Source organism: Eleutherodactylus coqui, chromosome 11, assembly GCF_035609145.1.
Source record: "Eleutherodactylus coqui strain aEleCoq1 chromosome 11, aEleCoq1.hap1, whole genome shotgun sequence".
Lineage (NCBI taxonomy): Eukaryota > Metazoa > Chordata > Amphibia > Anura > Eleutherodactylidae > Eleutherodactylus > Eleutherodactylus coqui.
The window spans coordinates 32287156-32309138 of record NC_089847.1 but is presented as its reverse complement, the minus strand read 5'-3'; the positions used below and the strand labels follow the sequence as shown (position 1 = coordinate 32309138).

Here is a 21983-nt window from a genome sequence, read left to right as displayed (position 1 = left end):
GACTATGTATGAGGCAGCGCAACATAGTGGTTCATGCAAGTGACCTTGATGCCAATGTGAGCTTGATGTTAACTACGTCAGACGTCCGGTAGGGAATAGATGCAGATCCTATGCAGAGTAAGGTGTTGGTATAAAGATAGTGCGATGGCTGTCATCATGATGAAAAAAGGCCTAAGAGTCATCACCGTGCCATCATATACCATCCAACTGCAACCATGAGATGACTGCTGACAAATTTTCTCTACAGAATAGGAAGTGTCCGACCTTTTATTAGGCTAAGTGGTTAGTGTGAAAAATGAAGGGTTTTCGGATTATTTAGGATTTTTTACAATACACTTAGTGACATCAAACGTTCAAAGAAAAAAATCACCAAGAATTTCTTTAAAGTATGTTTAGTCTCTGCTAAACTCCCTCCCCTTCTCCACCCCTTGCCGGCTGTTAACAAAAGGAGAAGGCGGGATGGGGTAGGAGATTAGCACACTAGCTACTTCCCCATCCCACCCTCTCCTTTTGCCGACAGCCGGCAAGGGGCAGACAGGATGAGGGAGTTTAGCAGAACTAAACTCTCTTCCCCCGCCCGACGGTATTCCGGGTGCGGCGTATACTTACCACATCCAGGCCGTCTGAACTGGCACTTAAATGGGAGATGCAGCCATGACTTGGTCACGGCTGTCCCTCTGCGGCTGGCCAAAAATCGCAGCGCCCGTGTGAAGGAGCCTTTAAATGAATGAATCTTGGGAAAAGAAGCAAAGGGAGGGAAGACAGGTAGACACTATCTAGTGTAGCATTTCCAAAACAGAACATCCAGAAACAGGTAGCACCAATAGCGAATACTCTCACCTGGTGAAGTTATGCCAGATATGAGCACAACCATGTGAAATTAGTTCAAGATTGAACATACAACCCAAACTGGTCTCTTACAAACTTTTCCTGGTCCACCTTTCCCTGTGCTCAGATCCAGGCTCAACATCAGGATAAAACGGTGCCAAAGAACCAGCTAATCTGTTCAAATGCCTGAAGAAGACCCAACTTTGGGGTTGAAACGTGTAGCTAATGTTTTACCTTAGTTTTCAATAAACTTGTATTCCTTTTGGAGCACGATTGGCATTATCTTTGTCATCTCCTGATGAGCAGTGCTTGCATTAGCTCCTTCCTTCCTCTTGTTTTATGTATTCCTTTTAACCGGACACTCAGGTATGATTTAAAGGGAAGATGCACGTTTCTTATGTAAATGCTTACTATAGATATTACTTGGAGTATATATTTTTCTTTTACGATGTAGGGGTAGAGAAAGTCTTTACTACTGAAATCTGAGCATGCATGCTTGAATGGGCAACCGCTATGAAGAAATGTAATCCATAAATCCTTGGTTAAAATTCCATTTTGCAGAAGGATTATGATAAGGGTTGTAATCCCCCTCCATTGTTGTTAAATAAGTACAAAGTTTTTACAGCGGCATGTACAGTATGATGAGGACAGACTTCTATAAAGCTACTGTACTTACATACAGTATATCTGCTGTTATTGTAATCCTCAGCTATAGGTATTAGGTTGCTATGTAAACTTAACTCCATGTAGGTTTTGCTCATTTTCTTGGAATTTTTTTATTGAAAAATTAGAGGATTTCCACCCCCCCCCCCCCAAATTAAAGCAAAATATAATTCCTTGACCCTTTTGTTACCAATTGTATTCAAACTATTCCTGGAAAAACTGGATGACAAGCAATATAGTGCAGGTTCAGGCGTTATCAGCCACTTTCCCAGGATATTAAATCAGCACAGTTGTGCAATGAGAGATGTATTACTGTATACAGCAATGCCATGTTCACCGTCTCTGTACACATTACGGACTCGTATGTGCTTATGTGAGCTACCGTATTTTGCCCTAGAAATAATGCATATGCAGCGTCCCGTAGGGTGACTCCAGACACAGGGCATATGTTGAGGAGCTGGGAGGGTAGAGTGGACACTTGTCATGGTGGCACTAACCAGGCTACTTACCGGAGGGACACACGCTGCCTCGGCCAGCGCAGCGCTGAGTCTCTTCCGAACACCCCTAGGAGAGGGATGGCCAATAAACATGGAAACAGGATATAAGGTTATCACTGTTCCGTCACCCACCAGAATGACCCTTAGTGGTAAATAAAAGAGCCGCAGACTGTGTAACGTACCTCAGGTCCCTGGGAACGGTCAGGGCCTGGCAAAACTTTACTTGATAAACAAGGCACAAATGCAAAAGACGGCCATGGAAGCAAAACGGCAGATTTGAGGTCAGGGTGGAAACCCAGGATGACACCGATCCTGTAGTCTGTTATCTGACAGGAACCGCTCCTGGCAGTGGAACTCTCCAGAGGAGGATAAGTGTAGGGTCACTCCTCAGACACTTAAGTAAGTCAGTACCTCTGCACGGTGATCTTGGCCTTTTCTGGACATGCTCACTCTCAAACTCTCTCTCTCTTTCTTACTTCTCTTGCTCTCTATTGGCTCCTGACATTGGGGTCCTCAGGATACCATTCTTTCTCTTCTATTCTTCATCACATGAGGGTTGAAGGTACCCCATGTGGCTGGCACTCTCTCTCAGAAACCCAGAAAAACAGAACTCTCAAGACTCCTCCCTTACTCATACTTATAATCTCTCACATACCACATGACAGGACATAAATTGATACCATTTGCAGGCATCTCCCAGTCTCATACAAACATTAACCTCTCATTTGCTGCAGCTGTGCAATACACATAACAGGAGACCAGGGGCGTACCTAAGGGCTTAGGGGCCCGGGTGCAAAAGTTCAGCTCGGGGCCCACCCTCTGGGCCTCCACCCCACACTCCCCCGTACCCATACCTAGATCGCGCTGCAGACATGATCTAGCCCCTTGGCGTAATCTTTCAAAACAGGCCGCATTTCCTGCACATGAAAATTTGTTTGTAGCCCGGCAGGCCACTCTCTCACACACACACTGCTTTTTACAGCTATTAGCACGGTGTCCAGAGCGCCATGCTATCTGTTCTATTTTTGTGTTTTGGTGGTTTTTAACACATCTCATCACCAATCACAATAATGGGGTGCATTAAAAAGTGCTGTCAAACGCTGTAACCTGTGTTCGAAAATGCTGCTCGACAATTCCAATAAAAATGCCACAATATCAAGCTGCATTTTCTGAACATGTGTGTGAGAGCGGCCTTAGGGTGGGTCATGTTTTTGTTGCACTTTAGAACCACAATTAAGAAAAACACTTAAAAACCTGCATACAGTATTTAAAGACCACGTACGTTATTAAGGAGCTGCAGACACTATTAAAAACTGCATGTGGTTTCGATGCGTTTTTTTAAATGTGTGTAAAGGGTGCAAATAAATACAGTAAATCCAGGGAAATGTATAACTTATACCAGAGAGAGCGAGCTAGATAGAAACATAGATAGGAGATACATAGATGATAGATAGATAGATAGATAGATAGATAGATAGATAGATAGATAGATAGATAGATAGATAGATAGATATGGGATAGATAGATAAATATGATGTTAGATGGATATTAGATAGATAGATACATAGATAGCTAGGAGATAGATAGATAGATAGATAGATAGATAGATAGATAGATAGATGGATATGAGATAGAAGGATATGAGATAGGAGATACATAGATATATAAATACATGCATAGATAGCTAGGAGATAGATAGATAGATAGATAGATAGATAGATAGATAGATAGATAGATAGACAGATACATAGATAGGAGATAGAAAAATAGATAGATACATGCATAGATAGCTAGGAGATAGATATGATGTTAGATGGATATGAGATAGGAGATAGATAGATAATAGCTAGATAATAGATAGATAGGATATAGATAGACGATAGATAGGAGATAGATATGAGATAGGAGATAGATTAGATAGATAAATAAATATGAGATGGGATATAGATAGATATGAGAGAGGAGATAGATAGATAGCAGAAAGATAGGAGATAGATAGATAGAAGATAGATAGATAGATATGAGATAAGCTAGATAGATAGATACGAGATAAGATAGATAGATACGAGATAAGATAGACAGATAGATATGAGATAGATAGATATGAGATAGGAGATAGTTAGATATGAGATAGAAGATAGATTGATTGATAGGAGATACATAGATATGAGATAGGATATATAGATAGATGGATAGATATGAGATAGAAGATAGATAGATGTGATATAGATAGATAGTTTTGAGATAGGATATATAGATAGATAGATAGATAGATAGATAGATAGATAGATAGATAGATACACACACATATATACACATGGCCCGGACTACTTCTCCTCCATGTGACAGCAGCAGGAGAGGCAGACTCAGCAGCTTCTGTTCAGCAGGAAGCAGGGGGCAGCACATGATCAATGATCACTGTGCCCTGCCGGCCCATGTGACTTTCTCCCCCCTGCTCTTCCGGGCTTCCTTCAGGCTGGCCGTTCTGGCTGCCACGTGATGGGAATCTTGCTGCAGACAGAACTGCCAGCCATTAATCCACTGAATTTGCATATAGGTATGGCGGAAGGTGACCTTGGGGCCCCCTGATCACAGGGGCCAGGACACCACGGCAACCCTTGACACTACGCCTATGCAGGAGACTAGACAATGTGCACGGCGCATCTACGCAAAAGACATTACATGTATGACATTTATGGAGGGGCCAGGAATATACATTCTGGGCCACTACACATACAGTATCCTTATCTATTACTCAAAGTAGAAAGTATTCATAATGTGCGGCTCCAACACTAGTTCTCCCACTTGTTCATGATTTAAAAGGACAACCTATTCATTTCAGTGGGAGCTATGCAGTGTTTAAAACCACCAAAGGAGGTGCTACAGAGATTTTGAACACATGCTGCCTGCATCTTCCACCAATTATGATTGGGTCCTCACCAGTGGACATCCTGTGATCAACCTTTTGTCAGAGAACCACTAGGATTTTATGTGCCTTAAATGGCTTTTCCCTTCACCATAGACTTTGATAGCATAGCTAATGGAGATTTCATTAACTCAGTTATATAGTGGATACATATTCTGCAGTGCTACACACATTGTTACCATTTATATAGGGCCCTGTCCCCAAGGGGGCTCACAATCTATATTTACCTATTAGATTATTTTGGAATGTGGGATGAGACCCACACCAACACAGGGGGAACATACGAAGTCCATGCAGATGTTGCTTTTGGTCAGTTTTGAACCCAGGACACCAGTGCTAACCATTGAGCCACCGTGCTTCTTAGCAAAGTCTGGCCAATCACAGAGTGAGCTTCTTCTGCATCTTCCACTGACTTTAATGGAAAGTGATTATGGATGTGCAACCACTTCTTCTATGGGATGGTGACCCGAACCCCTACTCTTATGATCAGTGTGGATCAATATGTTGGTCGCTCATCAATCATTTAGACTTCAATAGCATATCCAGTCCATATGATATAAAATCCATGTTGGGAAAATGTTTAAGATCTGACCCTCCTAATGGTTAAAAATCAATAGCACTTCATTGGTGTCAGCAATATAGGTGCAAAAAATGGCTTTGGATATTTAGCTTGGCGGATGCCAAGCTTTTGTGACTTTACACGGTTACTTGTAGAAACTTTGTCAATCGGTGCTCCTTATAACGGGCTGTTTCTCAGTTACCCTTGTACTTGGAATGAAGCGTTTTGACTAAGTTAAGCCTATATCTGAGTTTATAGTCTTCTTTGACCAATGTAAGAAATTGCAATCAAGCTAGAAAGAATTGTAAGTCTACTGATAGAGGACTATAGACATGATATGGGTAATGGACAATTTTTGTGTTAGACATTGAGGGTTGTGTACATAATGGGTGAGATATTCATAGTCTTGTTGTTAGCCGTTTAGTCATTCATGACCCTCGGCGACCCTAAATGCGAGCTCCTTGCATATTTTTCGGTTTTGCACTGCTTCTTTCAGTTGTGTGATATCCGTGCCAGTATCAGCTTTGACAGTATCGGCCATCGTGTTCTTTGGCGGCCGGGTCTTCTTTTTCTACTGATCTGCCCAAGCATTATAGATTTTTCTAGCGTCTCTACTCGCATTACATGGCCAAAATACGTGAGTCTGGTCATCTTGCCTTCCAGTGATATATCGGGGCTTATGCGATTCATAGTGCAGATAACAATTTGGTCCTTTTCAGGAGCTGCTTGACACCACCACATTTCTGACCACCTGTGACCAACCTAGAATAAACCCCTTCTCTCCAGTGATCCTGTAGCAATCACATGGCTGCTCCTATGGGACGTCCAACACCCCTTAGGGCAGATTATATCTGGACTGAATTTTCCTGATGTTTTTATAATTTTGAGTAAAACTTTGATCTGAAGGATTAACTTCAAGAGGTATCCAAGTCATGTCAAAAAGCTTTAAGTATCTTCCACACGAATGCCTGGACACAGCTTTACACTATTGTAGAACTTGTGTATTGTCTACATGTTATCTTTTTGCTGAGACACTTCACAGGCGCCTGTATTAGTCTAATATTGTTGCCCTAAATCTTAGATAAAGGTAAAAACGTAAACTGTGTGGTATGTCCGAAGACCGGGGTAATTACGGAGGCTGGTTGGGATGGGCACCTGGGGCAATTAAACTGGGCATTCCTCCTCTTCTCATGCCTTTTGGGGTTTTTTCTTGACCTCAGTGGCAGGGATAGGGTGTAAAAAGTGGCGCTCTGTGAAGCTTCGTAAGCTTGCTGAGGTGCGGCGGTCACACACAAAAGGCGCCCAACAAGCTGCTCCTGGAGCTACAGGAAGGCGAGCGTTCCGAGGCCTTCTTGTAAATTATGTATTACGTTTAGTAGCCAGGAGCAGGAAAATGTTAAATTATCCCGGCAATCCATGGCTTTCGTGCATGCGTCTGCCATTTTAGCGACGGGCACATGCGTAGAAGCCAGAGTAAGCCGGATATGATCTGTGAGGGGAGATGAAACTCAAACTTTTTTCACTTTACATGATCGCCGTTATCCATTGGATAACAGCGATCATGTGACCAGGAACCACATACAGAGGTCCCTGCTGACATCTCCCTGCACTCAGCTACTCATGTTAACCGGGAGATGGGAGATTTTAAATCTCCCAGGCCCCCCAGCCTTCTGCGCATGCGCCTAACGTATTACACAGATGCGATATTACTGTGATTTCTTGTGGCGATATCGCTGTTGCCAGTGTGAAAGAGGCCTAAAGCCCATATACACAGGTCTGCAAAAAAAAGAGCTGTTTTGGTTAGTCCACGTAAAGCTGCCATGCGGCTCCATTCAATGTCTATGGGGCTATGGATAGGTGATCAGTGTCCTTTGTGGGACGACCCCGCTAATGTAATAGTTAGCACTTATTGATCATGCCTATAATCATCTAGGTCAATCTATAGGTAACACAGGTCTGCAAAAAAGAGCTGTTTTGGTTAGTTCATGTAATCTTTATATTTTTCGGTATGCTGAATCCGAAAATGACCTCCGCGTTGTCATAGGACATCACGTTTCATGACAATTCCGTTATCTATGTTAAATAAGGCAATACCTCAAAATAAATGAAAATAGACTTTAAAAATGATTTTCATGTAAAATTTGTAATTTAAAATTCATTTTATAACTAAAATTGAGCTCACTAAAACCCAATAAAATCGTTTCTTCTTCCCTGTGAGGCTCCTCTTGGTACATTTGCGCTTGTGAGTAGCATCTGGAAGGTCTCTCTGAAGCATTCTTTCAAAGGTGTGTTTTTTGGCATTGTATATCTTAAATGCACCGATGTGAATTAATACTTATTTTGACTTTAAAAGTTAGTTAAAAGCCCTAAGATAAAAAAAAAAAAAATAAAAAAAAAAAAAAAAAAAAAAAAAAAATCGGAAACATTTGCTTAATTTGAAGAGAATTTTGTGGTAAATCCTGACGTCTAGGTTTTTTTTCAACTTTTTTTTTGTTTTTAGCACAGCAAAATACATGGGAATCAGTTGAAAATAATCAACCAGCTTTTTCGTTGCAGAGCTGTGTAATCGCTGGCCGTTGACATTGTGGTATGTAACACGAATTGTTTGATTGACAGGCGGGGAGGAGGAGGAGGAGAGGGAGAGGGAGAATTCCGAATGTGAGCATTGGCATGCAGAAAGCTATTAGGTTCAATAAAGCCTAATATTTGCAGAATTCACGCGTGTTTTTCCGCAGTGGTAACCGCGTAGTGATTTCGTTTGTGGGCATTCACCCTTAATCAGCAGATCTATCTGACTCCTTGAAACGTCGGGTTCACATCAGCGTTGGAGGTTCCATTTGGAGCCGATCAGACAGAAGGTCCAGGCAAAATAGTTTTTAACATTAGAAAGTCCCATAGACATTCGCATTAAAAAACGCAGCAATATCAGGTGAAAAAAATGCGCAAGACAAACACAAGCGTGCAATAGCCATTAGGCCCCTGCATACTAGCGTTTATCACACGTGATTTTGCTGCGTTTTTTTACGCGAAAATCAATAGGACTTTCCAATATTAAAAAAGCATCGGCAAAAATTGCAAGTTTGTGCTTTGTGATTTTTGTGCAATGCATGTTTTAACATTAGAAAGTCCTATTGACATTGACGTTATAAAAAACGCGCTTGAAAAATGCGAGTGTGCAGGGCGCTTAGGGTGATTCCACACAGGCGATCGCGTTTTTGCTGTGAGAAAATCGCCGCAAAATCGCATCATTTATTCACTGCGTTTTGTGAGCGTCAGCAAAGCTTTTTTGAGAGAATAATCTCGCATCGCTGCCACATGCGATACAATTGCACGATAAAATCGCGCCTTTTTATCGCTAAAGTCTTAGGGGTTTCTGATGTTAATGTTAAAAAAGTAATAATAATCGCAAAATGCGGAAAGATAGAACATACCCCGATTTTTTTATCTCGTGAACATCCGATCAGTGAAAACATCGCAAGTGGGAAGGAAACCATTGACAATCATTGTTTTTTTTATAATCTGCTCTTTCACTAACAATCGCAGCAGGCGAAAATCGCGGCAAAACGCACGTTTTTCTCACGCGTGTGAAACCACCTTTATAGTCAATGGGGTCTGTTTGGGTTTGGCATATGTCAGAACCAGTTATTCCAGTATTCTCACTGCAACGGCAATACATTAGAGCCACAGGCAAAGGTGTGAATGTGCCCCAAGACATCCATGTGCTCTTATAGGAGATGTGGAAGGGGGTTCCCCTGGTTATCTGCATGCTACTCAGTTCATGTCTACAAAGAAGTCGCTTTGAAGACTTTAATGTAACTGCTCTTTCTTTAGTTATATTTCAATGCAGACTCTTGCACAGACATCATCAGACACCATTATATTTGAAAGTGTAAATTGCCTAGTATACACAAGGGGTGGTTCTACAACATGCTGGGACTTGTAGTTGGTTTTTTAAGGTTCAGCAATTCTGTATGGTTGGTATATTTAGTACTGCAATGTATGAACATTAGAATCCTACGTTTTAGGGCTGATCATCTGGGAATTATCCTCAAGTCTTCACTGCATACTCTTCCATTGCAGTCACACTTTGGTACAGATCTAGTGCCATCCAGTGGTGAACTACAGAATTACAAAGTGATTTCACATTTATGGGAAAGGTGTATCAATATAATAATGGTTGAAATATACATTCCGCTGTACATCCTCATATATGCTTTATGCCTTCAATGCAAAACCCATACCCCTTGCCTATCATCCAGCTTTCTGACATTTCTCATTGATATGTAGGGGGGTGAAGGGGTTTATTTGTTAAGCCCTAAATATTACTAATGGTAGCCAACAAGGGAAAAAGTGCTTTGTAACCTGCAAGATAGTTTACAGATTAGAAGATGTTTTTTGCCTAGAAGACAGGGCATTTTGGGGCTTATTTATTATGCCATGGATGTCAGAATCCAAAATTGGACATTTATGCCCGCCACTTTTTCAGAAAGTGGGCTGGTCTTGGCCGTGCGGCCCGTCACATTTACTATAATCTATACCAGAAACTGGTGTAGATTATAACAAAAACCTACTGAGCTACTAGGTGGTATAGGTTTAATCTGATGCATAGAAGTACTCCCAGGTAAGACAAATGGCTTGTAATCTTAACCCTTTCCAATCCACTGTCTGACATCTTCCTACATTCTGATTGAAGCTTGTACAGCTCCAATGTCAGAAGACGTCTGACAGGGTATTCTTACCGTCTATTGCCAGCCACTCTGCTGTCGGAGCCTCTCTGGCTCGCACACACTGGCTTTAGCCAGCAGATGGCACCGCTGTATAACAACACAAAGAGAAAGCCTTTTGGGAAACCCTGAATCCAAAATCGGATTGGAAAGGGTTGATACATCCGTCACTCATAGCCGGGCATGGGGTTTCTTTAGAAGTACAAGTCTAGTAAGCTCCATTGAGTCCAATGGGGGTGGATATTCGATTTCCTTGCAGCACCAGTACAAGAGACATTGATAAATACACAGTTCCTACTGAAATCAGCGGGCTGCCCATATAACGTGCGGACATGCAGGTTCTCCGGAGGAAGGGAGACTTTTTGCAGTTGCTTTTCTAACTAAACCAAATTTCCCATGAACGTATTGTAACACAATAGGAATCTGTAGTACGGACGTGTGACAAAGGACACAGCAAACAACGTGTCATCAGTGTTTCATCAATGTTAGCTCTGTATTTGTCTCTGTATTTGCAGTCATTGGAGTTTTTTTTTACGGATCCGTATTTGTCTAGTAGAAAATAATATCAACAGATGCAAATAAGGAGGCACAAAACCTAAAAGTAATGCCTGCCGTGTATCTGAACCGCTGCGAGAAAAACACTGCCAAATAAATACATTATGTATAATGCTCCGTAAAATATGGATCAAATATGGAGAAAAACATGCCTGTCAGAAAGCGGTCTATTTGATGGTCCCACAAGGGACCCCATAGTACCGTGAAGGCCATAAAAGAGTTATAAAATAGGATTATCAAGAGGAGATATTAAACTAAAAAACAAACCAGCAAATCGAGTGTTTGCAGATCGTAAAATGTCATTCCCCTATCCCCAAAATACTGATCAGTGCAAGGGGTGTGCATTAGCCCCCACTAGCTTAGCTTTATTAGATTTAATGGGGTCTGGCCAGTGAAACATTCCCTTTAAATTGCTAGAATCTGGAATAAGACTGTAGCCTATGGACCCCAAAATACCCAATTCTGATGCAACTTATGTGCCTGGCGATATCTACTTGATAGCTGCAGTTCCAGAAATATCACCCCCATAACTACAACTTGCTCCGATTGTACGAGGCTTCAAGGAACATTTCCTGCTGTCTTATGATGTCATCCACATCAAACCCAGGAAGGAAGGAAGGTCCCTTCTCTAAAAGCATAGCGGAGAGCATGACGGCGCAGTGAGCAGTTAGCCCCCAAATATTAAAGTTTTTCTTGGTGTCTGGGTCCATGTAGAGGAACTGATGGAGAGTCAGTGATCCGCGGGACTGTGAATGTACTTGCAGAGGAGTATAGTGCTCCGAGCTGATGAAAAACTCCAGAGGAACAAGAAATACATCCGCAACTTCACTAGGGTTCGGTGTCGGCTGGAATGTGTCCTCGACGATCCCTACAATTGGGGTGACCAAGTAGGTGGGAGACTGGAAGACAATAAAACACTACATTGTGGTATGGAATCAGATGGTGGACATAACATCAAACACTGCGCCTCTGAACCATTGTATAGGCCGCTTGGTAAGACAATCCATAGGGCCTGATATATAAGTTTACGTCCTGGGAGCGAGGTACTTCCCGCAACAGGGCGTAAACTTAGGTCCTGGGGATAGCGCGGGATCACATTTGATCCCGCGCTATCCCGCAGCGAGAGCCGGCTGTCAGTCACAGCCGGCGTCCCGCTGCAACAGCGGGGGGGCATCGGAGATGCGTCCCCCGCTGTTAACCCTTTCCTTGCCGCGATCTAAGTAGATCGCGGCAGGGAAAGAGTTCACAGAGGGAGCGCGCTCCCTCTGCGTCTCCGGCTGGCTCAGCATGGCCTGTCACCATGGCAACAGGACGCCAGACACTGGCGTCCTGTATTGCCAATGCCTATTATCGCTGTATAAGCGATAAGGCATGGCAGTAGCCCTGCCATGCCTTATCACAGCGATGGGCATCACTGTGGTCAAAGTCTCCCAGGAGGACACAAGTTCTATAAAAAAAAGATTAAAAAATGGATTAAAAAAAGTGTTTAAAAAAAAAAGATTAAAAAAACCCTTTTTTTATGCTTTTCCTCATATTAGCATAAAAAAGGTTAAAAAAATTAAAACCCCACATATTTGGTATTGTTGTGTCCATGACGATACATACAATAAGTTGCACATGCTTTTGAGTGTGCACGGAAAAAAAGTGTAAAAAAAAAAATGCTAAAAAACTGAGGCAAAATGCTAATTTTTAGCATTTTGCCTCCCTAAAAACGCAATAAAAGTGATCAAAAAAGCTGTATGTACCCCAAAATGGTACCAATAAAAAGTACAGCTCGTCTCACAAATAATAAGCCCTCACAGAGCTCCGTAGATAGAGAAATAAAAAAGTTACAGGACTTTGAATGCAGGGATTTAGAAAAAAAAATTTCCAAAAAAAGGGTGTTTATTGTAGAAAAGTGGAAAAACCTAAAAAAAATGTAAGAATTTTGGTATCATTGCAACCGTACTGACCCGCAGAACAAATGGATTGTGTCATCTATGCTGCATGATTAGCGCTGTGAAAAAAAAATCTATGGCAGAATTGATGCGTTTTCTCTCCCTGCTATCATAAAAAAAAAATTTAAAAGTTTTACAATATAGTCAAATGTACTCAAAAGTGGCACCGATAAAAACTACAGTTCGCCACGCAAAAAACAAGCCCTTATACGGCCGTGTCGATGAAAAAATAAAAAAGTTATGACTTTTGAAAAATAGAGATGAAAATCCGCCAATAATCGTTGTGTCTTTAAGCCCAAAATAGGCCATGTCCTTAAGGGGTTAAGACTGGCGTTTCATATGCTGGTATAAAAGTGTAGCCCCGCCATCAGAAGATGCACCTAATATATTAAGATTCACATGCCTCTTAATATATATGAGGGGCATCTTGGGCCCGGAAGTGCGCTTTTGTCATACACAGAGCTCATGCCCCACAGATATCTCCTACAAGACAGCTTTGATCATTCATACATGTGATTGGATGATTACTATTGGTTCATAGGGTGAGTAAATAGTGGGTTGAGGCTTTTTTATCACTACCCCCAAACAATTGTTATATGGGCTGAAAACGAGTCAGGGACAACTAGCCAAAGGACTGCGCCACAGAAGGTAGTTGTAGAACATGTGTTACATAAATCGGACTCACCTGGTGTGAGCAGCCCGTCGCGGACAGGTTGCCACACCGCTGATCCTTGCTCGCCTGTAGACACATTTACAGTTGTCCACTCCACCAATGAATCCCTGTCGATGACCAATGTGCCTGAGAGAGCGTCTAGAGAATACCCAAGGTATGCCTGTACCTCGGCTTCAGAATCAAGGATATAACGGGTTTCAAAGTTCCAGGCCTTCAAAACCTTGTGGTTAGATACAAAGTGAAAAGCATAAGGTTAGACTTCCTTCGTAGAGGGGTTTGTGATAAACAACGAACCTCCTAAGTAATCCAGGTTGGCCTTCGCAATAAACACAAGGCCCATCCAGATTTCTTTAGGAGAGTGGACGCTCCTCCATTCTTTACTGCCAAATACAACAGGATAGTAGAGTAAAGTGTAAAAAGTGCAACATGTTTCGGAGGTCCTTATAACATGCCTGCCTCTGAAACGCGTTGCACTTTTTATACTGTACTCTACTGTCCTGCCCTGTTGTATTTGGCAGTAAAGAATGGAAGAGCGTCTACTCTCCTAAAGAAATCTGGATGGACTGTGCGTTTATTGCGAAGGCTAACCTGAATTATTGAGGAAGTTCATTACTTATCATGAACCCCTCAACGAAGGAAGTCTAACCTTATAGTTTTCACTTTGTATCTAATCACAGAGTTTTGGAGCGCTGGATTTTTGTAACCAGCTATATCCTTGATGCGTCATGGAAGACGCCATCCAGGGAACTCTGCTATATCCTTGATGCGTCATGGAAGACGCCATCCAGGGAACTCTGCTATATCCTTGATGCGTCATGGAAGACGCCATCCAGGGAACTCTGCTATATCCTTGATGCGTCATGGAAGACGCCATCCAGGGAACTCTGCTATATCCTTGATGCGTCATGGAAGACGCCATCCAGGGAACTCTGCTATATCCTTGATGTGTCATGGAAGACGCCATCCAGGGAACTCTGCTCTATCCGTCATGCGTCATGGAAGACGCCATCCGGGGAACTCTGCTATATCCGTCATGCGTCATGGAAGACGCCATCCGGGGAACTCTGCTATATCCGTCATGCGTCATGGAAGACGCCATCCGGGGAACTCTGCTATATCCGTCACACGTCATGGAAGACGCCATCCAGGGAACTCTGCTATATCCTTGATGCGTCATGGAAGACGCCATCCAGGGAACTCTGCTATATCCTTGATGCGTCATGGAAGACGCCATCCAGGGAACTCCGGTTAGCGTGCCTTTACATGAACCGTAATATTCTGCGTAGAAAACATCCGCACCGAAATCCACATGGATTTTGTCACTACTTTGGGGAGGAATTGCTGCAGATGTGTAACGGTGACATCACCATTGCAAATCCACAGCGATTCCACTACAAGTCTGCTTCAAATTCCATAGCTTATGTTGCCTTCACATGAGCCATAAATACTATAGAATTTCTGCAGGGGGTTTTCCTGTAGAAATTCTGCAGCATTTTCAGTGTGGAGGGGATTTCAAAAATTTCCTCCAACTGGAGTGGAAAATGTTTGCACAATGTATTTGAAATACCCCTTGGATTCCAAATCAGCAGAATGTCTATTAATGCTGCAGATTTCAACCTTTTAAATACAATCCACAACAAAATACACAGAGAATATGGCCAATGTGAATCTGTTGCTGATTCTCTATTGCGAAGATTCAGCAGGTTGTGTGAAGGCGGCCCCAGATCTGTGGATTTTGGTGCGGATGTTTTCTATGTGGATTATTATGGCACCCGTCACACAGTGGAATGCTGCAGTGTTTCAGTTGAAGAATGTGAGCAGAATTTCCAAAGTAATGTAGAGTACAATGTAGGTGAACGAGGTTCTAACAAACCCCAATCATGTACAGTGGAAAAAATCCACAGTGCAAATCCACAGCATGCTCTATTTGTTGGGGAAATGCAGTGGATTTTTACAGAGGAGCGGAGGTTTCAGCGCAGATGTGAACTGGGCCCCATATGGGCTGACCTAGACCTACACAGCAGCATGTCATATATTATTCATGGGTGTTGCCTTGGAATTGGGATGCTTCATACCGTGGGAATTTTAGCCTAAAGGAACTATTTCACCATCATATTACAACAATCAGATCTCACACCTTCTTAGGGTACATTCACACAGGCGAGACTCTCAAACAAGTTCTGTCCAATTGGACGGGATTCGTGCATGAAAATAACGCATGGATTTCATTATGTTGCTTATTCACAAGAATGATTTTGATCTTACAGCAATGCTGCGGGATTGAATAAAACGCTGCATGTCCTATTTTTGGAAGGAATCACCCATTATTTCCTACAGGAACTTTAACCCTTTCCAATCCACTGTCTGAAGTCTGAAGACATTCTGATTGAAGGCTGTACAGCTCCGATGTCGGAAGACATCCGGCAGGGGGCTTCTCCAGCATGTCCCATACAGCAGTACTGGCTCTAGCCAGCAGATGGCACCATTGTATAATGTCAGAGAGAGAATACCCCCTAGGAAAGCCTGAATCCAAAATTGTATTGCATAGGGTTGAAACTTGCATGCCGTACGATTTGCATGTGATTGCAATGCGATTTTTACCACTGGAACTATTGTAGGCACTTGTGGTTTTTTTTTTCACGCGTGTGAAAATTGCAAGTACACGGAGGCGATACTTTTTGAAGCAAAAAGGCATCGTACTCAGCCATGTGAATACACCCTAAGGCTGCCTTCACACAGGCGAGAAAATCGTGTGAGATTTGGGCGTTGCGAGATCATGCACGAATATGAACGCCATTCTTTTGAATGAGATCATACACTCAAGCGACGGTTTTCCCGCATCACAACATGATTTGATGCAGTAAACAAATTGCAGCATGTTCTATCTTTGTGCGTGCTATCACATGGCGGAGCCCATTGTTTTCAATGGGGTTGGCTGCAGCAGCTCACCACGTGCTAGGTGCATGTGACGCTAGGTCACCCATTGAATGGGAAACTCCGCGATCCTCCGCCGCAGCTGCGCTGGTCGATCCCTGCTTCCTTGAAGCGATGCGAGGCAATTGCATGTTGGCGAGTGCGATATTGGACCATGATTTATGGCCTGATAACGCACTCGCCTGTGTGAAGTTAGCCTTAAGACTGCCTTCACACGGGACGGCAAGCGTTTGGCATTGTTTTCAATGGGAATCCTTGCTTTGCACTCGCGTGCGCAACGCAAGGCAATGTGATGTCTTTTACTATCCCACTGAAAACAATGGGCGATACGTTCCGAGGAAAGCAAAAAGATATACATGAGCGAAGTCCCATGACTCCATTCAAAAGAATAGGGTTCATATTCGCACTAGTTTGTGAGTCTCGCAATGCATAAAATTCGCACGAGCCTCTCGACCCTGCGAACCGGCCTGAATGTGGGTTTTGACAAAGAATTGCTGCAGAATGAAGCCATTTTTAAATCTTAATCACAATCTGCATGTTCCTTACGGCGGAATATTCTGCAGCATATTGCGGAATGTTCCGGTGTGCGTGAAAGCAGCCTAAGGGTCCTTTCATACGAGCCAAATTTGGCCGCAGGACGCATCGCAACACGCAGAAAATGCTGCACTGAAATCCACACAGCTCCTTGCAGATTTTCATGCGGAATTGAAGAGGGGCTGCAGTTCCGCATATAGCCATACAGACTCTGGCGCAGATCTCCGCAGCTTCGTGTTGCGGTGCGTCCTGTGGCCATATCCCGGCCCGTGTGATAGGTCCCTTACCTCCGATTCACAGTTACCTTGGAGATATAAGGAATCAGCTTGCCAAGGATTTGCACTTGCTCGGGGCGCAGGCCGATTTCTTCTTGGGTTTCTCGGAGGGCCGTCTGTATATCGTCTTCGTCTGCAGGATCCCGTCTTCCTCCAGGAAAGCAGACGTCTCCCGGCATCGTGTGCAACTGGAGAGAAATGCCACAAGACGTCTTAGTAGTCGTGAGTGGTGTCTTACTTATACATAGTATGTAAGGCTGTACAATGTACCATCACCTCCCTCATTCCCTGTCAGATGAACAAGAGGTGATAAGGTTATTAACCCCTTAAGGACCAGGCTGTTTTGGTTGTAAAAGACCAGACACTTTTTAGGGATTTTACGGCTCGATTTTTTTTCCCCCTTCAGCTACAAAAATTATTTTTGCTGCGTTTTTTCCTTTTTGACGTAAAGGGCTATTTTTATTATATCTTTTTTTCACTGACTTTTTCCCTCGTTTTTTTTGTTTTTGTTTTATTGGGGGTAAAAGGCTAAAAAACAGATTTTTTTTTTTGGTTTGTTTCTAGTTGTTTTTTTCTAAGATTAGTATATTTATTAAGTACAGAAATTTTGTTTCGGACGTTTTAATATATATTATGTATAGTTTTGGATTGCAGGACGTATATGGTGACTTTTTTGTTGGCAACGGGTCATTTTCTTTATTATGTATATATTTTTATTTTAGGGTGGCTTCGCACAAGAGTGTGTGTGTGTACATAGGTGTGCACCCGTGTACGCGCAAAAACACGTGTGTATGAAGGTCCGTGCATTGCCTTCGATGTAGCCGCGTTGCTGCCGGCGGCTCCATTGAAGGCAATGCTCTGCCGACACCTCTGAAGTGATTTTCAGGGAAGAGCTTGAAGTATAAGCTCTTCCCTGAAAAACATCCCTTTTAATAAAAAAAAAAAAAAAAAAAAAGAATATATATATCACCTCTCCTCTGCCCTGTAAATATTCCCTACGGCAGTCCCCTTATCACTGAACACTGTGACAGCACTGTCACAGTTATTAGTGCCAAGGGGACTCCCCGCGAGGAGTAAAGAATCCCCTGCCACAGCTTTCAATGGGACCAGCACTTCTGCACTCCCATTGAAAGCAATGGGCTGCTGCAAGCCCTGCAGGGATTTTCGGGGAAGGGCTTTAAAGATAAGCCCATCCCTGAAAATCATGCCTAAAAGAAAAAATTATACTCACCTCTCCTCAGCTGCCGGGGCTCAGGCACGTCCAGCCTGTCTTCTCCCTGTCATAGCAGTGTCATCTCATTGAGTGCTATGTAGCCTGGAAAGGAAAAGGCAAGAGTGGTTAAAAACCGCTTCTCCCTTCTCCTCTGGGTCCTCGGCTGTCTCTGACAGCTGACAACTCGACTTGCTCCTGCCTAATTGCAGGAGTAGAAGCTTTAATCCCTTCGGCTATAGGCTGGGATTAAAGGCCAGGACCAAGCACTGTATATTACCATATTTTTGGCTTTATAAGACACACTTTTTTCTCCTCAAATAAAGTGAACATGCCGAAATTCCCAGTCGGCAGCTGAAAAGGATCACAAGTCCTTCTCACAGCTGATGGCCAGGGACTGCATACATGGCAGATATAGCAGGAGAGCAGAGGGGCGTGTAAAACAGCTAATTGGTGGAGGCGGGGGAGCAGCAGAGGGCTCAGTAATCAGCTGCTTGTACAGGCGGGTGGCTCTCCATCTATGAAGCCCACAGTGTGATAAGGATCACAAGTCCACTCTATAGCAGCTGGCCATACAAACATCTGATTAGAACTGCTGAATAGTGAGAGGGAACTGCTGCTCCCCCTCTCATCAATCATCTGTAGGTACAGACGGCTCTCCTCCCCTTCTTATCACACAGCTCCCAGCCGCATAGCGGTGAAAAGGGAGGGCGGAAAGCCGTCTGTAGGTACAGCAGATAGATGCCTAGCTGTGCTGAAATGTATACCGCAACTCTCACCATCATGAGCCATGCCATGCAGGGTTAGCAAAAAGTTGGGTGACAACTAATGGAATCATCATTACATTATCACTCAGCTCTTCCAGGATCCTGAATGCCAGCTGTATGCTTGAGTTATGCAAGCATTTATACCACATACATGGCTATAACTAGTTAAACATGGAATTCAGAGCTCCGGGAAAGCTGGGTGACAAGTAATAAGATCACCATTACATTTACACTCAGTTTTATTTGGATCCTGAATGGCAAGTTGATAAGTGGTATACACTTCATTCCGAGGCGGTACTACTGTTCATTATTCCTCCCTGCCTGGTCTGGGGGAGTTCAAAATATTTTTTTCCTGTTTTCCTAAAACCTAGGTGCGTCTTATAAAGCGAAAGATACGGTACCTCCCATGGTCCTTAAGGGGTTAAGAGGAAAGACCTTATTGGTTATGTATCATCAGTATTCTGCACTGCGGTTCTGTGCGAGAGCCAAATCCTTTCTGGATTATCAGATGTTGGATTAAAGGAATTTCTCCTTATTCCGATGCAGATTTCCTCGGACGCAGTTACTGTAGATTACGTCGCGTTTCGCGGTTACAGGAGGCAGAGGGCGATGGCGGCATCGTCTGGTAGAGAGGTGATGACTAAATGCTACATAACAGGAGATAATGGTTATCACGCCGCATATAATAAAGACCTGCCGCTGACTTACATGCATTGATCTGACAGTCAGGAGGAGATGCGGCGTCCCTCGCCTCATTACCAGCGGCAGCAGGATGGAAGCTTTCGGGAGAGGGATGTGGGTGTATCGCCCGCCGACATCGTATTTCCCAAGGAGGCTCTTCATCTTCTCCCCAAGGCTAGTCAGAAAACAGATAAGAATCAGCCTGGAAATCACCGTACAGACAAGACAATTCTGTGTCCCGCGGGCAGGGCGCCGCGAATTACACCCGTGTGAAGCTGTCCTCAAAGGGGTTTCTGATATTAGAAAAAAACTAAATACTGCCCCCCTGGTGCATGGTTGTGCCTGGTAGTGCAGCTCCATGGACAAGAGTGAGACTGTCTTAGGCTACCTAACCTACGTTTTACCCGTGGATGCAAGACGATTTTCAGTCACATCGCCTCTGTGAAATTCCGCTCGTCTCGCGCACGTTTACGTGATATAGGTTGATTTCAATGGGAAACCTCACACCGTATCGCACAGCGTACGAGAGCCATGTGAGGCATTAAATCAATGGGTGATGCGTTTACGTATGAACGAATTGGGTTCATATTCGCGCGACATTTCTGCGTCTCCCAACACACAAATCTCGCGAGAGTCTCTCGGCCGTGTAAAAGCGCCCTAAAATCACAGCACAGCTTTCATTCCTTGAAGGGATTGCGCGATTAAGAAAATGCGCTCACGTGCAAATCGCATGACATACGAGTGCGATGCGATTTTTTTTCGTGCTTCCATAGGAAATAGACGAATCACCTAAAGACAAGCCACGCCCCGATTTTTCCCTGAAAATCGCCTCGCATCCACAGGTAAATCGCACGTTCACAAGTGCGGGTTACTCAGCCCGATATCGCGCTCGCAGTTAGGGTGGTTTCACGTACAGTCTCTGTAGAAACACCACATTTTCGGTAGCTTTGACGCACTCGCCTTGCAACAAGCAGCGCATCCAGGCGTTCGTTGTCAGTCAACAGCAAAGTCAGTACTTTTTTAGTGGCGTTTTTCTAACTTTTGCTGACTTTTTGGGGTCCCTGGTGTTTTTTACAATCCCAGCATGCTCTGTGTCTGGCTTTAGGCTTTTCTATGGGAAAAAAACGCCAAAGAAAAAACTGCACGTGTGACTAAAACCGCCACGCATTTCACTATTCAACATCGTATCCACGGCAACCAGGGAATAAACACTTTGGAAGTGCGGGGAGAAGATAACGCTTTATAGAGCGACGGACAAAGCAGAACCGCACTGCAGACCGTAAGAACGATTAGCGTTCATTCGACCGGAAAATATGCGTAAGTGAAATATCCCTTTAAGGGTTAAAGAGATGGCGTCGCATTAGTGCGGCTGCTGATCGCGGCTGGACTTTGGTCCGGGCGGACTGACACGATGGCTTGTCCTGCTGCGTCTACTCCCAGGGCTTTACAGATGCAGCAGTGCTGAGTCGGTCGCCGACGTCTTACGATTATCTGCATGAGAGAGGGGGCTGCGCACCGCAGACAAACCCAGCTCTGCTGCATCTGTGCGCACTCTGCTTCCTGTCAGCCACGATGCCCGCTGCTGTCCTCACCTCACGGGGTCAGTGCTAGTGGGGCACACATCTGCCATCCTGCCGCATGCCACCCAGGAAGCTCGTGCAGACAGGAGAGGTCATGTGACAGTCAGCTGACTACTGATGCTTAACCCCTTCAGGAAGTCTCTCTTTTTTTTCCATTTTGGTTTTTTCCTCCCTACTTTTAAAATATCCTAACTCCTTTATTCATCCACCAATCTGACTCTATGAGGGCTTGTTTTTTGCGGGACGAGTTGTATTTTTCACTAGTACTATTTAATGTGCCATGTAATGTACTGAAAAACTTAAAAAAAATTCTTAGTGGATTGAAATGGAAAAAAACGAAATTCCACCATCTTTCGGTGCGTCTTATTTCTACGGCGCACAAACTGCCACAAAAGTGACCTGATGACTTTATTCTATGGGTCGGTACGATTACTGCGATACCAAATTTATATAGTTTTTTTTTGCTAGACTTCTTGTATTTTCTTTCAAAGATATTTAATTTAAAAAAATTATTTTCTGTCTCCATTTTCTGCGCACAATAACCATTTTATTTTTCCGTCGACATAGTCGCCCGTGGGCTCATTTTATGCGGTACGTCCTGTCGTTTCTGTTGCTTCCATTTTTGAATGCATACGATTTT

At 43.5% G+C, this 21983-nt stretch overlaps 1 protein-coding gene across 1 annotated transcript; it reads right to left on the bottom strand.

Annotated features, from left to right (window-relative positions):
- Positions 1-9022: 9022 nt before the first annotated feature.
- NUDT7 (nudix hydrolase 7) lies at positions 9023-21434 on the bottom strand. The gene is made up of 4 exons (XM_066583618.1): positions 21356-21434; positions 19791-19938; positions 17135-17293; positions 9023-11651 (listed from the first exon to the last, which is right to left on the bottom strand). Exons 1-4 carry the CDS (start codon positions 21391-21393, stop codon positions 11283-11285), a joined length of 714 nt encoding a protein of 237 aa, XP_066439715.1. The 5' UTR covers positions 21394-21434; the 3' UTR covers positions 9023-11282.
- Positions 21435-21983: the final 549 nt, after the last annotated feature.